Here is a 16482-nt window from a genome sequence, read left to right on the forward strand (position 1 = left end):
CGAAACCTAAGTGACTTCGACAAGCTACGCTTTCTTTCCTGATCTTCCAATGTTAGTTTTCCATTTGAGAAAGTTTGAGTATAGAAGTTGAATTCTTCATGCTGGAGCCATTTGAAGACACCCTTAATCAAGAGCCTGGGGAAATGGGAATATATATGTAGAAGAAGAAATATACAAGAAAATCAAAGTCTTTCTCCTGATATATATGAGAGGGTTTTTAAACTTTGCTTCAGCTTCAGGATTTCTGCGGCAATGTTCCTTTTCCTATTATTGTGAATTTTTTAAGTACCTGTGATATTAAGAGGTAATCCTTTTTCATCTCACAAAATTTTTTTTCCAAAATTGAAATTCAAAACTTTTTTAAATAAAAACTTAATAAGTTCAGATGTTCCTTTTGAAAACTCTTATTATTGTAAATTAGGTGTAGCAAGAAAATGTACTAAGAATATGTAATAATGAGTGTGTGATGCAAATCTGGAAGAAACAATTCCCTTGGTTTTTTTAATTCTTAATTTATCTTTAAATTTTTTTTATCTTTATAGTTATCTTAAAAAAAACATTACGCTTTAAAAATATTAAAGCACATAAATTCGAAATTAAACTCTTAACTCCAATGACGTGCTAACAAAAATGTTGTCCATAGCATTTCAGCCTCACACATTGGCAACATACAATTATTGCATATAAATTATAGCTACAAGGTTCATGCCACTGATCGAGTGACTGGTAGTTGCAACAGCTTCTAAACCTCGGCATAGTTGAAATTTCAACATGGGAGCCATAATGATACAGGTCCCAACATCCAAGGGCCGCCTGCTGAGATATCTATCTGATAAAAGATTAGTCCAGTTGATACAGAGATGTACATTTTCCTTATCAACCAAAGTTCTATCTTTATAAAAGCACTCTAAGAATGCGCCCTTAAGATAATTGGGGCCAAGCAAAACTAGAGAATACGTCTGATCTTATTATCAAAACATAAAAAAAAAAAAAAAATCATGTCACCGTACCATCTAAAGATCAAGAGATGCATCTTATTCACATGTCCTGAAAATTTTATTTCCATCCCAAGAGTAACAGAATAAAAGATGGAAGAGTTTATGAGAAAGAGGGAGGAAGGTTTGGGTGGTTATTATTGGCTCATTATTGTTAAAGGACATAATTGTAATACAAGTTACTGAAGGAAAGTGATTTATTCCTGCTATGAACTGTCTAATAATAACCAGATAAAGCTTTCTGAAAAAGAAAAAATAAAAAAAGAATTGTTGTGTCTCTTTCTATGTTCAACTTCATGGCTTTAAGGTGAACTTGCCAGGTTCCACGTAAGTTTCCTCCAATTGCTCTAATTTGTTGATTTGGAAACCCCTGATCCTCAGTTCCTCCGGTATAGCAATATCTTTGTAGTCAATGCTCTCAAGAAGCCAGCCCTTGTTCTGTATTGATCCCCCAACTTTTACCTATTTCCAAAACCATATTATTACAAAAATTGTTCTCCAACTGAACTAAGCCTGAAACTCAAGCTAATATTGTCCTTTAAACATACGAAAAATTGACTTCCACATTTACAAGCAGCTAAGGGTCACAGACTCGTATAACAATTTGAATATCCGACCTAACGATGATCATGGGTAAACTTTGAGAATAATGAAATCATAGGAACGGCAATGATCAGGTATGAGCTTTTGAGCATGAAGAATCTCAGAAAATTCAAGTCAAGAAAGCCAACACATTTGAGAACAACATCTCTTATGATATTTCGAAAGATGGCACGAAACTAAATATATGGAACAATCCTGGTATTAATAGACAATGCTTAAATCAACCAATTGTAACATGCAACCAATCTATTAAACTTGTTGCAAAAGAGTGCAAGGAAAAAAGACAAAAACCAAAAAAAATAAGAAAATAAGAAAGGAAGAATGGATAACATTAATTTATCATGGCATACCTCTGCACCATCAATAGAGTTGATGATAAGAGCTCCATCCAAGGATAAATCTTCAAGAAAAATATCATGGCCCTTAAGGGCCATAGTAGACCTTTGAGAAATGGAGCAACTTCCACTAATTTTCCTTTTGATCTCAGCAAAAGTCAGCCCCCATTTAGGCTTCCATGTAACACGTGGCCACACTTCCACCTCTTGTCCACTGAAAACCTGTTGTACTGGATCCTCCATTTGGACACCAGCCTAGCAAACAGATAAAAATTGGAAATCAAAAGATTTAACAATACAATAAAATGAGTGATAGAGAGAGTGAAAAACAAGACTCCAAAGAATGACATGATCACCTTTTTAAGGATGAGGCTGTTTGCACGATATATGGCCATTTCTCCAGAAGTTGCACTGTGATATGGGTTCCCTTTTGGTACCTTAATTAAGGTTTGAGTAAACATTATTAAATAGTCAAACTGACAAAGATGCCCAAAAATATAAACTAATTACCAAGGACAACAAAAGATGATAATTATAAATATACAATTCTTGGTGTTAGGGTAGAGAAAGAATGTGCAGCCTAAAGGTTGCTTTTTTGAAGATTAATGAAGAATAGTTCAAAGGAGACAAAAAGTGAATAGGCAAATGCTTAGCATGATTAAAAAAAGGGAACATAGAGATGTTACAATGATAAGCACCATGTAAATAAACTATACCATATCCCTTGAAAAAACACTATAATGTTCAAGCATGAACATTGTACTTAAGAGAAGTAATGACTCTAAAAGGAACTAATTCACTTATTTGACAAAGTTCACCATAAAATAGTTCCCATTAAAATTTGTGGCAAAATAACACTAAACAGGATGATTAGCATAACAATACTAAACAGGATGATTAGCATATTTAAACCTGTATGATGCAAGAGAAATAAAAGAAAAATGATTTTCAAGAAGAATTGTTCACTCTCTGAAATAGATTCGTGGACGAAATTGCATAACAAAATCTAGATGTTATAGCTTTTCCATATTTTGATCTACACAGAAGAACCTAATTATACTGTACCCCATTGTGTATAAATCAACCAACATTAGAAATCCAATTGCTATCAATTGACATGCTATATTGTTATAATAACAAAAGAGCCAACTAAATAGAGAAAGATGGATTCTAGAAATTATTAAAAATAATTTCACCTTAGCAGCATCCTCAGAGTTGTTTTTCACAGGTGCATAAGCAAGCCATGTATCCATCACCTAAACAATTGCATTACATCAGGTTTACCGATGAGTAAATATTTAATAGCAAATTCTTTCACCGAACCACAACAGAAGTAGGTTCCTATCTGATGGCAATGGTAGGTAAGTATCAAAACCAGAAGCTTAAGTGAAATTACAGGAAAGAATTGAACCACCAATTACCGTAAATCCAACTCTTGCTGATGGAGGCAATGTTTTAGGGTAGTCTTGCATCATACACTCTAGTCTAGTTGAGGACTTAAATGATGTTTTGCTAGCATCTTTATACCTGCAATAAGATAGCAAAAAATGGAAGGCATGGTCAAGACTCATTATTTCTTTACAAGGAACTGAATATTTAGAGCTCATAAATTAAGATCTTGGGACATCAAAAGTCTGATAAAATCAGATCAAGTTGTTGAACAATTTTCCACCATGAGTTGGAATCAACTGAATCTAACTTCTTTAATTGGTAGGAACCTAACAGCAAAAGGAGCTTGATGTTTCACTATCATAATTACTTCTAGAACTAGAAGACATTTCCTATAGCAGGAAAATTCTAGGAACAACATACATTTCTTAAATGATTGTAATAACCAGCCATGAAAATTCAACAGACGATGCAGATGAGATTACTACCATTTATTTGAAAATTCCGTTATTCTACATCTTTCCCAGAAATTCTGCTTAATTCCTATTCCTCATGTTTCTTCATACGAAATATATGCCTTGAGGTTTAAAAAAGAATTAATAAAATTAAAAATGAACTATAAACTTTTTATTTCAAAATCTTGTTATAAGCAAAAACAAGATATAAAATCATCCATAAAGCAGAACATTAACAAGTTTCAATCACAATTAACAAAAAGAAAAAGAAGAATTACTTTGGGTTAACAAATTCCTTAATAGCACCTCCTGTTTTTGTGAGCTCCTCAATGTATGGACCAAGCTCCAAAATCAGCTGTAAAACAGAAACAAAAAAAAGAACAGAATATGGAGGGAGAGCAATTAGACAAAGAATGGAACAGTTTCTACATATGGATAAGAGATTAAACTACAGAAAATCAGATCAACTTTCATAAATATCTTGATGACAATGATTGGTTCAGCAGGTGAAAAACATTGTAAATTTTTTGTACTTCTAACTATATGAATTATACAAGTAAAGAATCCTAAACATCTAAATAGTGATTTTGAGCTGGAAAAATTACTTGGTTTATATTTCCTGGGAAAGGAGAATAACCAGTCTCACAATTAACATCTCCATCAGGATGGCCGGTTGCTCTAAGCAGAGGATCAAGCTGATTGTATTCCACATTGATCACCATTGATCTCCCTGAAGTCAATTTCATGGTGCATTACTAATATTGAAGTGTGGAAAAATGAGAGTATATTGAAAAACTTGTGTATCAAATCATACAAACACCATAGATTTAAATACAACTAACTAGAGAGTAAACTAGGAAACTAAATATTCTTAAATCTAATCCCTATAATCAAGGAATTGTCTATCCTGATATTCTGTCCTTAATTCTAGAGATACAAATTCTCAATTTTAGGGATACAGATATATACAGATTACAATCAGCAGATTACAAAATATAACCACTTGTAACTTAATGTTTTCCCACACTCCCCCTCAAGCTGGTGATTAGGTGTTTTCCATTCCCAGCTTGGAAATAATTTTCTGAAATGTTACACTGTTGAGGCCTTTAGTCAACACATCTGCAAGTTGACTCTTGGTTGATACATATGGGGTGCAAATCAATCCACTGTCTAGTTTTTCCTTTATGAAGTGCCGGTCTACTTCAATGTGTTTTGTTCTGTCATGTTGCATAGGATTGTGTGCAATGCTTATTGCAGATTTGTTATCACAGTAAAGTCTCATTGGTCCATCCCATTTGATCTTCAAGTCTTCTAGAATAATCTTTAACCATAGTAGTTTACAAATTCCTTGAGCCATTGCCCTAAACTCTGCTTCAGCACTTGATCTTGCCACCACATTCTGTTTTTTACTCCTCTAAGTTACAAGATTACCACCTAGAAAAGTGCAGTAGCCTGAGGTAGATCTTCTGTCAGTTACTGACCCTGCATAATTAGTATTTGTATATGTCTCTAGTACCAACCCTGAATTTCTTTTAAACAAGATACCTCTCCCTGGATTAGCCTTCAAATAGTGTAGTACACGGTAGACAGCCTGTAGGTGTACTTCTTTAGGACTATGCATAAATTGACTTATCACATTCACAGCATATGCTATGTCAGATCTAGTATGTGAGAGATAAATAAGTCTTCCAACTAATCTCTGGTAGATCTTCCTATCTACAGCAGCATCTTCATTAGCTTCTTCAAGTTTATGATTAGGATCTATATGCGAGCTTCCCAGTTTCCTTCAAAAGATCCATCACATATTTCTGTTGTGAGATAAAAATACCATGACGTGAGTGGGCTACTTCAATTCCTAGGAAGTACTTCAATCTCCCTAGCTCTTTTATCTCGAATTCTCTAGTCAAACACTGTTTTAGAGACTCTCTTTCTTTTTCATCATCTCCAGTTACAATTATATCATTAACATATACTAATAGAACTGTGACCTTCCCTGAATCTGAGTGCTTGATAAATAGTTTGTGATCCCCTTGACTTTGTTTGTATTCCATTCCTAGCATCACTTTGACAAATCTCCTGAACCAGGCCCTAGGAGACTGTTTAAGGCCATATAAAACCTTTTTCAGCTTGCATACTTTTTTTACTTCTAGATGACCCCCAAATCCCGGTGAAACTTTCATATATATTTCTTCTTCCAAATCACCATGTAAAAAGGCATTCTTTACATCAAATTGTTGAAGCTGCCAATTGTAATTTGCCGCCAAGGATAATAAAATCCTAACTGTATTCATCTTGGCAACTGGAGCAAAAGTTTCCTGATAATCCACTCCATAAGTTTGAGTGTAGCCCTTAGCCACCAGCCTGGCCTTGTATCTTTCAATAGTACCATTTACCTTATACTTTACAGTGAAAACCCATTTACACCCAACTGGATGTTTTCCTGCAGGCAACTCTACCAGTTCCCATGTCTTATTTTTCTCTAAGGCCTCAATTTCTATTTTCATCGCTTGCCTCCATTTCTCATTGGATAATGCCTCAGATAATGTAGTTGGAATAGAAATAGTATTTAGGCTCACAAGAAAATTTTTATGGGATGGTGAAAACTTTTCAAATGACACAAAATTAGAGATTGGGTATAATGGATGTTTAGTACATTCTCTAGTTCCTTTCCTAATGACAATAGGTAGATCATAATCACTAATTTTAGGAGAGTCATGCTCATTTTGAGAAATAGAATCAGAGGCTGTAATTACCTCATTTCTAAAGTTAGGATCAGATTCTTAGATTTGCACTGGTTCAGGAGCTGAAACTTTTTTTCTCGAGTACACTTGTAATTCTTTCACAGAATCAAGAATAGTATTATCCTTAGTCACAACTTCTGTGTTTGGAATGGGTTCAGATTTAGAATCAGTGTTTGACTTAGACTTTGAAGAAATGAGTTTAGGCTCAAAAGAATTAATGGGTGAAACTGTTTTGGAGGAGGATAACAAGTCAAGCAAAAAGAAGTCTTCATCCTTATCTTCTAAAAATAATGTCTCCCCCTGAAGATAAGGTTAAGTAAAAAATGGTTTACTTTCTTCAAAAGTGACATCTGGAGACACAGAGAATTTTTTGGTAGGAGAATGATAGCACTTATACCCTTTCTGAGTTGATGAATACCCCACAAAAATACACTTAATTGCTCTTGATCCAATTTTTTCCTATTATGACTGTGAACATGAACAAATGATGTACAACCGAATATCCTAGGTGTGAAGTTATTTGTGGTATTAAGGTTGGGATAGAATTGTGAGAGTAGTTTCATAGGAGTTTTAAATCCCAAAACTCTTGAAGGTAACCTATTTATAATGTGTGTAGCAGTGAGAACAGCTTCCCCCCAGTAAGATTTGGGCACATTTGCTTGAAAAAGGAAGGCTCGGGTTGTAGCTAGTAAATGACTATTTTTTCTCTCTGTCACTCCATTTTGCTGTGGAGTATTAACACAAGATGACTCATGGATAATCCCCTCATTTTGAAAATAGGTGGATAGACTCTGGTTGAAATAATCTCTTGTATTATCAGACCTAAATCTCTTGATTCTCACTCCAAATTGATTTTGGATCATGTTTTGGAAGCTAAAAAACACACTATTCACATCTGATTTGGATTTAAGTAAAAAAATCCAAGAAACCCTGGTACAATCATTTATGAATGAAATAAACCATCTTGCCCCAGAAATATTAGGAACTGTAGAGGGACCCCAAATGTCACTATGAATCAAGTAAAAGGGAGTAGAACTTCTTTTGTTACTAATTGAAAAAGATACACGTCTGTGTTTTGCAAGTTCACAAACATCACAATGAAAATCTTTAACGTTTAATCCTTTGAACAAAGAAGGAAACATGTTTTTCAAAGTTCCAAAAAAAAGATGTCCAAGACGAAAATGATAAAGCCAAATTTTGTCTTTATTGGAAGATTGTTCAAAAAGAAATGACAAAGGTAAACTATTCTTGATATTACTTATGTTGTTGGATGTTTAAAGATAGTATAGTCCATCCTTCTCCTTAGTAAGTCCAATCCTCTTTCCCGAACCCTGGTGCTGAAATTCACAGTAAGAGAGATAAAAAGTCACATTGCAGTTCATGTCTCTAGTAAGCCTTTGTATAGATATCAGATTAGTAGATAATCTAGGAACATGAAGAACATTTTTAAGAACGAATGAGGGATTAATTTGAACATCTCCTAATCCTGCCACTGTAGTAAGTGAACCATCTGCAACAGTAATTTTCTTATTACCAGGACATAGGGTATATGTACTAAACTTTTGTGAAAAATGTATCATGTGGTCTGTGGCTCCTGAGTCAATGACCCAAAAACTCTTAATGGACTGATCTGAGACATTTAATCCATGAGAATTACAGACTTTACCCGCACTAGAGTCCTTACCTGAATGTGCCAAGGAGCATACACCAGTAGCCTTTTCAAGAGTTCCCAATAGGCTTCTCAGTTTCTCAATCTCTTTTTTATCCAACTCTCCTTGTTCCTGAAACTTCTCTTGGTTTAACTCCATTGCAGTCATGTGAGCTTGTCCTTGATTTCTTGGCTGTCCTCCTTTATAACCCCATTCTTTGCTTGAAGTTGAAGGTTTTCCATGTAGTTTCCAGCAACGATCTCTGGTGTGCCTTGGCTTCTTGCAATAGGTGCACCAAAGATTGTCGCGATTTGAAGTTTTAGCCGAATCACCTTTCCCATTTTCACTGACTGGTAATTGTTCTAAGCTTTGGTTCTTCCCACCATTAGAGACCATAGCAGATCCTTCTACATGCACACTGTCAAGCATCACTCCTCTTCTGCTCTCTTCTGCTCTAACCATGGATATCACTTCATTTAAAGAAGGCAGATCCTGTTTTCCCAGAATTTGGACTCTGACTTGATCAAACTCAACATTCAGTCCAGCAAGAAAATCATAGACTCGATCTTTTTCAATAAATTTCTTCAAAGTTGTTGCATCTTCACTGCACTTCATTTCTATGCACCGATAGTGATCCATCTCTTGCCAAAGATTTTTAAGAAGAATAGCATACTCTGTGACTGACTTATTCCCTTGTTTGAGAGCTGCAGCCTTGATCTTTACCTCATAGACTTGAGTAGCATCTTTAACTTTGGAATAGGTTTGACGAATTGATTCCCAAATGTCTTTAGCCGTGGACAAAAACATACAAGTGTCACTAATATTTGGTGTCATAGAATTCCACAGCCATGACATAACCATAGAATCCTCTTCATCCCAAGCCTCAAATTTTGGATCTCCTTTCTCAGGACCAGTGCCAAGAAGATGGCTCAATTTGCCTTTCCCTTTTAGAAAGGTTTGAACCAACTGAAACCACTTCAAGTAGTTCTTTCCATTCAATCTGTATGCAGCTTGGATATTCTGTAGTTCCCCTGTGGTTTGACTAGTTGTTACTTCTACAAATCGAGTAGTAGCGACAGATTCTGCTATTTCTGACATGATTACCTTTCTCAGGACTGAAACGAGTATAGGCAATGAAGGCCAAAAAAAAAATAATAATAATAATAAAAGTATGACAGACTTAACAAAATTTGGCTATGAAGGCCTAAAAAAATTCAGCAATGAAGGCTGAAAAATTTTCTTCCCAAGAAGAGTCTAAAGCTCTGATACCATGTGGAAAAATGAGAGTATATTGAAAAACTTGTGTATCGAATCATACAAACACCATAGATTTAAATACAACTAACTAAAGAGTAAACTAGGAAACTAAATATTCCTAAATCTAATCCCTATAATTAAGGAATTGTCTATCCTGATATTCTGTCCTTAATTCTAGAGATACAAATTCTCAATTTTAGGGATACAGATATATACAGATTACAATCAGCAGATTACAAAATACAACCACTTGTAACTAAATGTTTTCCCACATGAAGCATAAATCATAGGGTCTTTGATGCCAAAACACCTACCATAGCTTCATTGTACCATATATATCTGATTCATATTATATATACGAAAATGAAAAGGAGAGGAGGGAGGGGAGAAAAAGAGGCAATTATGTACCATCCTATATCATCAAAAAACTTTAACATGAACAAGCACAAAGCAAAAAAGACACTAAAGAAATGAGAAATTAGTGAGCTGTAGACCTTATTTTGTAAACATTCCTAGAGATAAACGGTTTATAAGCAAATACTACATAATAGCAGTTCTAGCTTCCAAGAATTAGAGGAGTTTCATATATAAATACCATCACTATGAGTAAGTCTGGTAATTCCTCCAATGGCTTCTTTTGCTTTCCGTTGAACAGCAATAGAGTTGACATGGTATTGTTTAGCTGCATTGACTCCCAGTGATGCTGGAATTGCCTACATTGAAATAGTAGAATTTTATTTTAACCAGTTTTGCATTGTCAAAATAAGAAAACTATAGATGAAATGATGGAAATTTTGGAAGTTAACCTTGAACAGAAGTCCATTTGTGTCTTGGAAAAAAATAACCCATCTCAAACCAGCATCATGCCTAGCAAGAAATGATGATAAAAGTTCGTAGCAAAATATAAAAAATTATCCATTAAACCAATCTCTAAAGACTGACATTTGACTTTTTTATGCAATGTAACTGATCTAGCATAGATAAATTTTGAGACAATTAAGATAAGAAGAGTTGGAAAACGGATTACTTATAAGTGTATGGTAGCTAGATTACAGCTGATTCACATGGATGTTGTCAGTTTGTTTCTATGTTACACCCTAATGTGGGTTAGAAACCAACATTTTTTTGTCTTACTACTATAAATAGAGGCAAGGGCAAGAGCACACTCGATCACAAAAATATCATCATATAAGGAGTTTCGTGCTGTAAAGAAATAAGTTTTTCACAACAGGCAATATCTAAACATAAAAAAAAAAATAAAAAACTTGAAAAGGAATGAAAAAACAATTCCAGATTCCAGACTTTAGAAGCAATCTAAGCATTTGAGAGACATACCACAAATTCAGAAGGCCGCTAGAATAAAGAAGTGAGTGCACATCACCATGGCCATGCGGCTTTGTCTAACAAGACCAGAAAAGAGTTAAGAGAAGAACCTAAGGGCTTTTAGCAATCAAAATATAACCATGCTTTGTATAAGGCATTTATGGAGGTTACCTGAATTTTGTATTTGTTATGAGGATCCAAAGCAAGCCTAGCATCATTATCATCTAAGCATGCAACTTTTTCCTGCAAGTAAATATGACAACGTAAAGCACCTTACAACAGCTTTCACCAACCAGACATCAATGAAAGATTACATACCTGCTTAAGAAGTTTAACTTGCGCAGGTTTCATTCCAAAATAAGAATTTGACTCTAAAAGGTCCAATGTACGGGTATGTGTGTCATCTGATGTCATGATAACAAAAGGAATCTCCTTTTGACATGTACCTAAAATTTAGACATGCATATATTCAGAGAGAGAGAGAGAGCGACTAAATTCTAAAATGCAACAAACAGTAAAATATTTTTCTAAAGAAAAGTTGGAGATTAAAATATTTTTCCTTTTACTTATTAAGGCAAATACGACAATCAGAGCACTTCTATCTTAGGAAAATGTCTTGTAAAAATATGAACTGCTTCTGCTAGTGAGACTAGGGAGGTTGTTTACAAAGCATTTAAAAGGCCCAGCTGGCTTAAGATAATTGCACCTAGCTCAGTACAAAAATCAGACTTTTCTAGCCAGTGAGCTTGCATAAAATGGATAAGCTCATTTGCTATTTTTTATTACAGTAAAAACAATACAGTCTAACTTGGAACTCTTTTTGACTTGTTCATTCTATCAATTTTCCTTATAGAAGGATGGGCCCAATTACAACTAAAGTAAGTGGTCAATTCTTGACTTCGTTGAAAGTGGCTTTTTCAGTGATCACTACAATTTAAACCTTAGGTTCATCCAAGTGGCTTTCTTCCCATGGTTTGTGCACCAAGCAATTGCTCATACATTTCAACAGTGAAATGGCCTATTCTGAACAGCTCAGCAATCTCCCATTGGCTGCTGCCATTCATAATACTGAAGGACAAGAACACTTAATCTTTCTTGATCAAGAGGAGAAACAAAATTTCAAAAGGCTATACAATGTGGAAAGCCTCTCAATAATTGAGATGCCATACAAACCTCGCGTGAGCATACCACTAGCCTCCTGAAGAGCCAGAATGGACTCGATGTATGACTGTAAGAAACATGTTCCAGTTGTGGTCTCTGCTGGAAGTGCCACCTACAAGGTGTAAAAGTAGCTAGTCAAATATTTGTTTGAGGGAACAAAACCAGTCAAATATTCGGAACTGGTTTAATCAGTACAACAAAAAATATGTGATCAACCCTCCTTAAAAAGGGAAAAATTCATATATCCAATATCTACTTTAGTCGAGCATGAGTCAGAGGAACCAACACTTAACACAAAAGTATCCATCAAATATATTTCAACCACACAGAGTTGTGTACCTTTTACGAAATAATTGAAATTAACAGGATAAGCAAAATCTTAACTGTCAGTCTATAGGTTATCTACCTTAATTCCATTGTATCCAAGCCGTTCACCAAGCCCACCTGCAACAAGAACAAATGCTGCATTTTGGGCTTCTTTGACACCTGCCTCCTCAAAATTGATGAAATTATCATCACCAAAAGAAAGAATTTCTCCAGTTGGAACCTGTAAAAAATAAATTATGGGTTTGAGACAGTTGCATAGAACTTAGAAGACAGTGGAGAGAAGGAGACAAAACAGGGTAAAGAAAATTTGATATTAATGTCAATTTCCATTAATAATAATATGAATCATGTAAGTTTAAGGCAATTGGATAATTGATAAGAAATTGTATAGAAATTTTAAGTTTTCAAAGTGAAAGACTAATTTATTTACCGAGGGTGTGAAGCCATCATATGGGTTCTTCCCTGTTTTCGAGTCTGCTAAAAGCTCCCTAGCAGTTTGAATATACGATGCCAAACCCCCAGGATAGCTTGAATTTAGCTTAGCCACCTAGAAAATAAATCAAGTTCAACACAGACTCTTAAGATATAATATTAAAAATCACTTAAACAGAATTCAAACATATCCAAAACAGCAGAGCCAAAGAAAACAAAAAGGCCAACCATTTTATGCCCTTAATTTTATTTTTCATTCATGATTTTAGTGCATTTAGTAAAAATAAATTAAAAATTGATGATTAATTAAAAAAAAAACAATTAAATCATAGTAGAATACTGTAGAATTCCATTGCTTAAAAAGAAGAAGAAGAAGAAAAAAAAAAAGAGACCTGAGCAAAAAAGGCTTTCTTTTGGTCGTCCTCCACGCCAGGCTCTGCCCAATGCTGAAACAAATGGCTCTGCCCCATCTCCGACAACATCTTTGCCAATTCAATCTGACAAAACAAAAGAACAGAGCAGAAAATTCACATATTCTTACATCTATACGTATACGGCAATTTTTTTTTTTTGGAAAAAAAAGGTAAGGAATTGGGGACATGCAAGACCTGATCCGCAGGCAGGAGGTGGAGATTCTTGACAAGATTAGGAGGCCAATCTCCGGCGTTGATGTTAAGGTTGGAGAGAATTTCCGCCGCTGAATCAGCCGTCGCCAAAGCCATTATCACCAGAATTGTGTTTTTTAGAATAAAAAATGGGAAAAGGAGTGAAGATGAAGAAGAAGGTTGAGAAGAATTTTACGTTAAAAAGAGTCCAAAACGGAACTTATTATGTGAATTTTAAGTGAAGGAGAGAGAAAGAACCGAGAAGAAGATCATGGAGAGAATGTCGCCTCCAATGATGTGACCGATTACCGGATACTACCGGTTACCAACCGTTAGTTTATTTGCGCCCACTTACCAATTACACGGGCGCCAACTGATTTTCCATTTTTTTTCTTTTTTTATTTGTTCATCATCATATGATCATATACCCAAATATATAGTTTAAAAAAAAAAAAAAAACCCGTTCAAAGTTATGGGGCACCATTTTCATTATTAGGTGGTAAAACATCAGCAATAATAATCAAATTAAAAAGGATGTCGTTCAACTACGAAATAAAAAACATTTTTTTACTAATTTTTTTTTAATAAAGAATATTAAATTTGAAATCCCAATTTAGTTAAATCATAAATTTGATTATTATCTCTTTATTTTTACTCAAAAAATAAAAAGAAAATTTTGCTACCCCTACCTATTAAAGAACTCATATTTGACACAAATTATGAAAGATCTCATCTACTATAAAAGTAAAAATCAAGTGTTTAACTCTTGAAATTTTAAGAATTTAATTTTATGTAAAAGTACATTTGAGACAAAATTATAAATTAAAATTTTTTAAAGAAGTATTATTTTTAATAATAAGTAATTAATGATTTTTTTTACATTTTCATTTTATTCTTCAATAGTTCACAAAATTATAAAAAAATTTATATTATTTCATTTGTACTTTGTCTACATTTTCTATTAATTTTATTTTTATAATAATAAAACAAAAATGATTCTTTTTATTTTACTTTTTTTTAACATGAAACCTATGATTTGATTTAATAAAGTTGATTATTTTATTTTATTTTATAAAAAAAGTTGATTATTTTGTTTTTTATTTATTAAAAATATAAAAATATTATCACATATTTTATATTAAATTTATCAAACACTATTTTAACTTTTTTTATAATACTTTTGAAACAGTTCTAATCATATAATATTTCTTATAAAACTTTAATCAAACCAAACAGATCTTGTATATTGCAAAAAAGATGATTATAAAATACAACTATTTCATTTAATTAAAAACTAGAGAGCTATCTCTCTAGAAACAAAATATAGATAGCTATGTGTAATAAATTGAAAATTTTTTTTTCCAATGCTCACAACTCACAATATGTTATCCGATCCTACTAAGACGAAAATTATTTTGAATTAGAGGTGCTAAATGATTTAAATTCTAAAATATTGAGATAAATATAAATTTGTTGTATATAATTATGTATGTTACTAGTAAAGATTTTTATTTTTCGTATCAAAATTCATATCAACATTTTTTTATAAATATTTTAGTATTTCTATTTTAAATATAAAAACATAAATCATTATTTGATCGTTTTTCATTGAAATATTATTTCATCGTCTTAAAATCCATGTGCCTTGATTTCTAGGCTTAGCAGTGGAAATTTAAGTCTACTGGACTAAGGAATTCTTTTTTTTTTTTTCTCTGAAACTTAAATTAAAAAAAAAAGATTTTAAATTTAATATAAATGGTAGACAAAACACAAGACAATATAAACTTTTATGATTATTTTTAAATTCATCAATTCTTTGGATCCTTATTTAATAGTGAAATTGTAAATTTTATATTATCTTATCATACTTAGTCATATATATATGAAATTTTAATTAATTTTTATGTGATGTGCATTTCATCTTCGGAATATATATATATATATATATATAACAATTGATTAGGGATTTTATAACATTTAGATATTTGCACAACAAAAATTGACTTAACATAATATTAAATTGTTTAATTAAATTTGATTAAATATATTCACTTGAAACGTTGAATAGTAGATAATTAGAAAATGTAAAAAAAAAAAAAAAGAAAAACAATGTTAAAAGGAAAGTTATTCATACCAATTTATATAATGTAATAAGTTTAATGTTTAGGGTGTGTTTAGATGGGACATTTGGAAAAAAAAATATTTCAATTAAGGTTTTTAAATTTTAAAAATAAATTTATTTGTTTGGATAAAAATAAAAAATTTAAAATTTAAGTAGAATTAAAGAGAAAATTTGAGATACTCAAATTTCTTTTTAAAATTTCACCTAAAAAGATAGTTTTTCAAATCTTTTGTCTTTTTAATGCAAATGGCTCATCATAAAATAAAAGCTCAAAAAATAAACTATTATTTTATTTAACTTTAATATAAATTTTTTACTTTTATATTATTAATAATATCAATATATTTTTACAAATATAATGATATTTATATTGCATATTTGATTTATACATATATTTTTTGTTTTTAATATCATAATTTTTTCTTTTATAATTATTTTTATCTAATCAAATTTCAATAGATTAAAATTTTTTAATATTTATCTAATCAAAATAATTATAAATACTAATATTTTAAAATGATGCATTTTAAAAAAAAATTATTTTAAAATTTTAAAATTTTTCATCCAAATATACTCTTAAATTAGAATTTATAAATTTATTTAGGATTTATGGATTTATTGGAAACCATCCATATCCAGTTCCCGGTTGCAAGTAATATTTCTTGCCTCAGCTTAATTTTAAATCAAACGGCTATCAATGTAACCACCATATCGTGTGACTGAAATTGATAGATTGTAGTGTAATCAACACTCCCTGTTACTATAAAAAAGTTAGTAATAAATCAAAAACACGTGGCAGACAATAAAAATCATAAGCTTTTGTTACATAAACGAAAGAACAAGAATCCAAACTTTCGTCAACTTTAAAAGGGAAAACTTTAGAAAAGGTGAGCATATGCTTCCCAACCTCAAAGCGCATTCTTGGAATCTCAGTCCTTAAAGAACCTTTTCATTTCAATTTATTATATATATTTAAAAATAGATGGGCCGAAATTTGCGATCAAGGGGTAAACCCAATTCTTTGTTCCAATGGTTTTTTTATTTTATTTTTGAAATATAAAAACCCAGCCTCAACTCCTTACTCAACT

General features: G+C 32.3%; 1 protein-coding gene across 21 annotated transcripts; it reads right to left on the minus strand.

The window, feature by feature from the left end:
* Positions 1 to 1014: 1014 nt before the first annotated feature.
* Positions 1015 to 13471, minus strand: LOC111312249 (UDP-sugar pyrophosphorylase-like). Of its 21 annotated transcripts, none has more exons than XR_016343893.1 (19): positions 13276 to 13471; positions 13060 to 13164; positions 12666 to 12782; positions 12315 to 12455; positions 11921 to 12020; positions 11066 to 11193; positions 10919 to 10990; positions 10760 to 10824; positions 10231 to 10291; positions 10020 to 10137; positions 8203 to 9198; positions 6531 to 7855; positions 4383 to 4507; positions 4056 to 4132; positions 3355 to 3460; positions 3130 to 3189; positions 2290 to 2370; positions 1949 to 2188; positions 1015 to 1457 (listed from the first exon to the last, which is right to left on the minus strand). XR_016343893.1 is itself a non-coding variant. In XM_089764393.1 (18 exons), the coding sequence occupies exons 1-18, from the start codon at positions 13387 to 13389 to the stop codon at positions 1290 to 1292; spliced, it is 2859 nt and encodes a 952-aa protein (XP_089620519.1). In that variant the 5' UTR covers positions 13390 to 13471; the 3' UTR covers positions 1015 to 1289. The 21 variants fall into 21 exon arrangements, 12 of the variants coding, with proteins under 12 accessions (XP_089620519.1, XP_089620514.1, XP_022768065.2 ...); XR_016343849.1 differs by having other exon boundaries at positions 7777 to 7855; positions 8203 to 9282; XR_016343851.1 differs by having other exon boundaries at positions 8203 to 9282.
* Between the last annotated feature and the right edge of the window lie 3011 nt (positions 13472 to 16482).

Source organism: Durio zibethinus, chromosome 1 (genome assembly GCF_047325235.1).
Source record: "Durio zibethinus cultivar Kanyao isolate XHJ-2024 chromosome 1, ASM4732523v1, whole genome shotgun sequence".
In the NCBI taxonomy this organism is placed as follows: domain Eukaryota; kingdom Viridiplantae; phylum Streptophyta; class Magnoliopsida; order Malvales; family Malvaceae; genus Durio; species Durio zibethinus.

Excerpts from the sequence above, each read along its gene's own strand:
- LOC111312249 (XM_022912329.2), bottom strand. The coding sequence starts at position 13,389 with ATGGCTTTGGCGACGGCTGATTCAGCGGCGGAAATTCTCTCCAACCTT. Across the intron at positions 3,461-4,055 it reads AAGGAATTTGTTAACCCAAA|GTATAAAGATGCTAGCAAAA; the intron begins GTAATTCTTCTT and ends ATCTTATTGCAG. Across the intron at positions 2,189-2,289 it reads ACAGCCTCATCCTTAAAAAG|GCTGGTGTCCAAATGGAGGA; the intron begins GTGATCATGTCA and ends TCTGTTTGCTAG.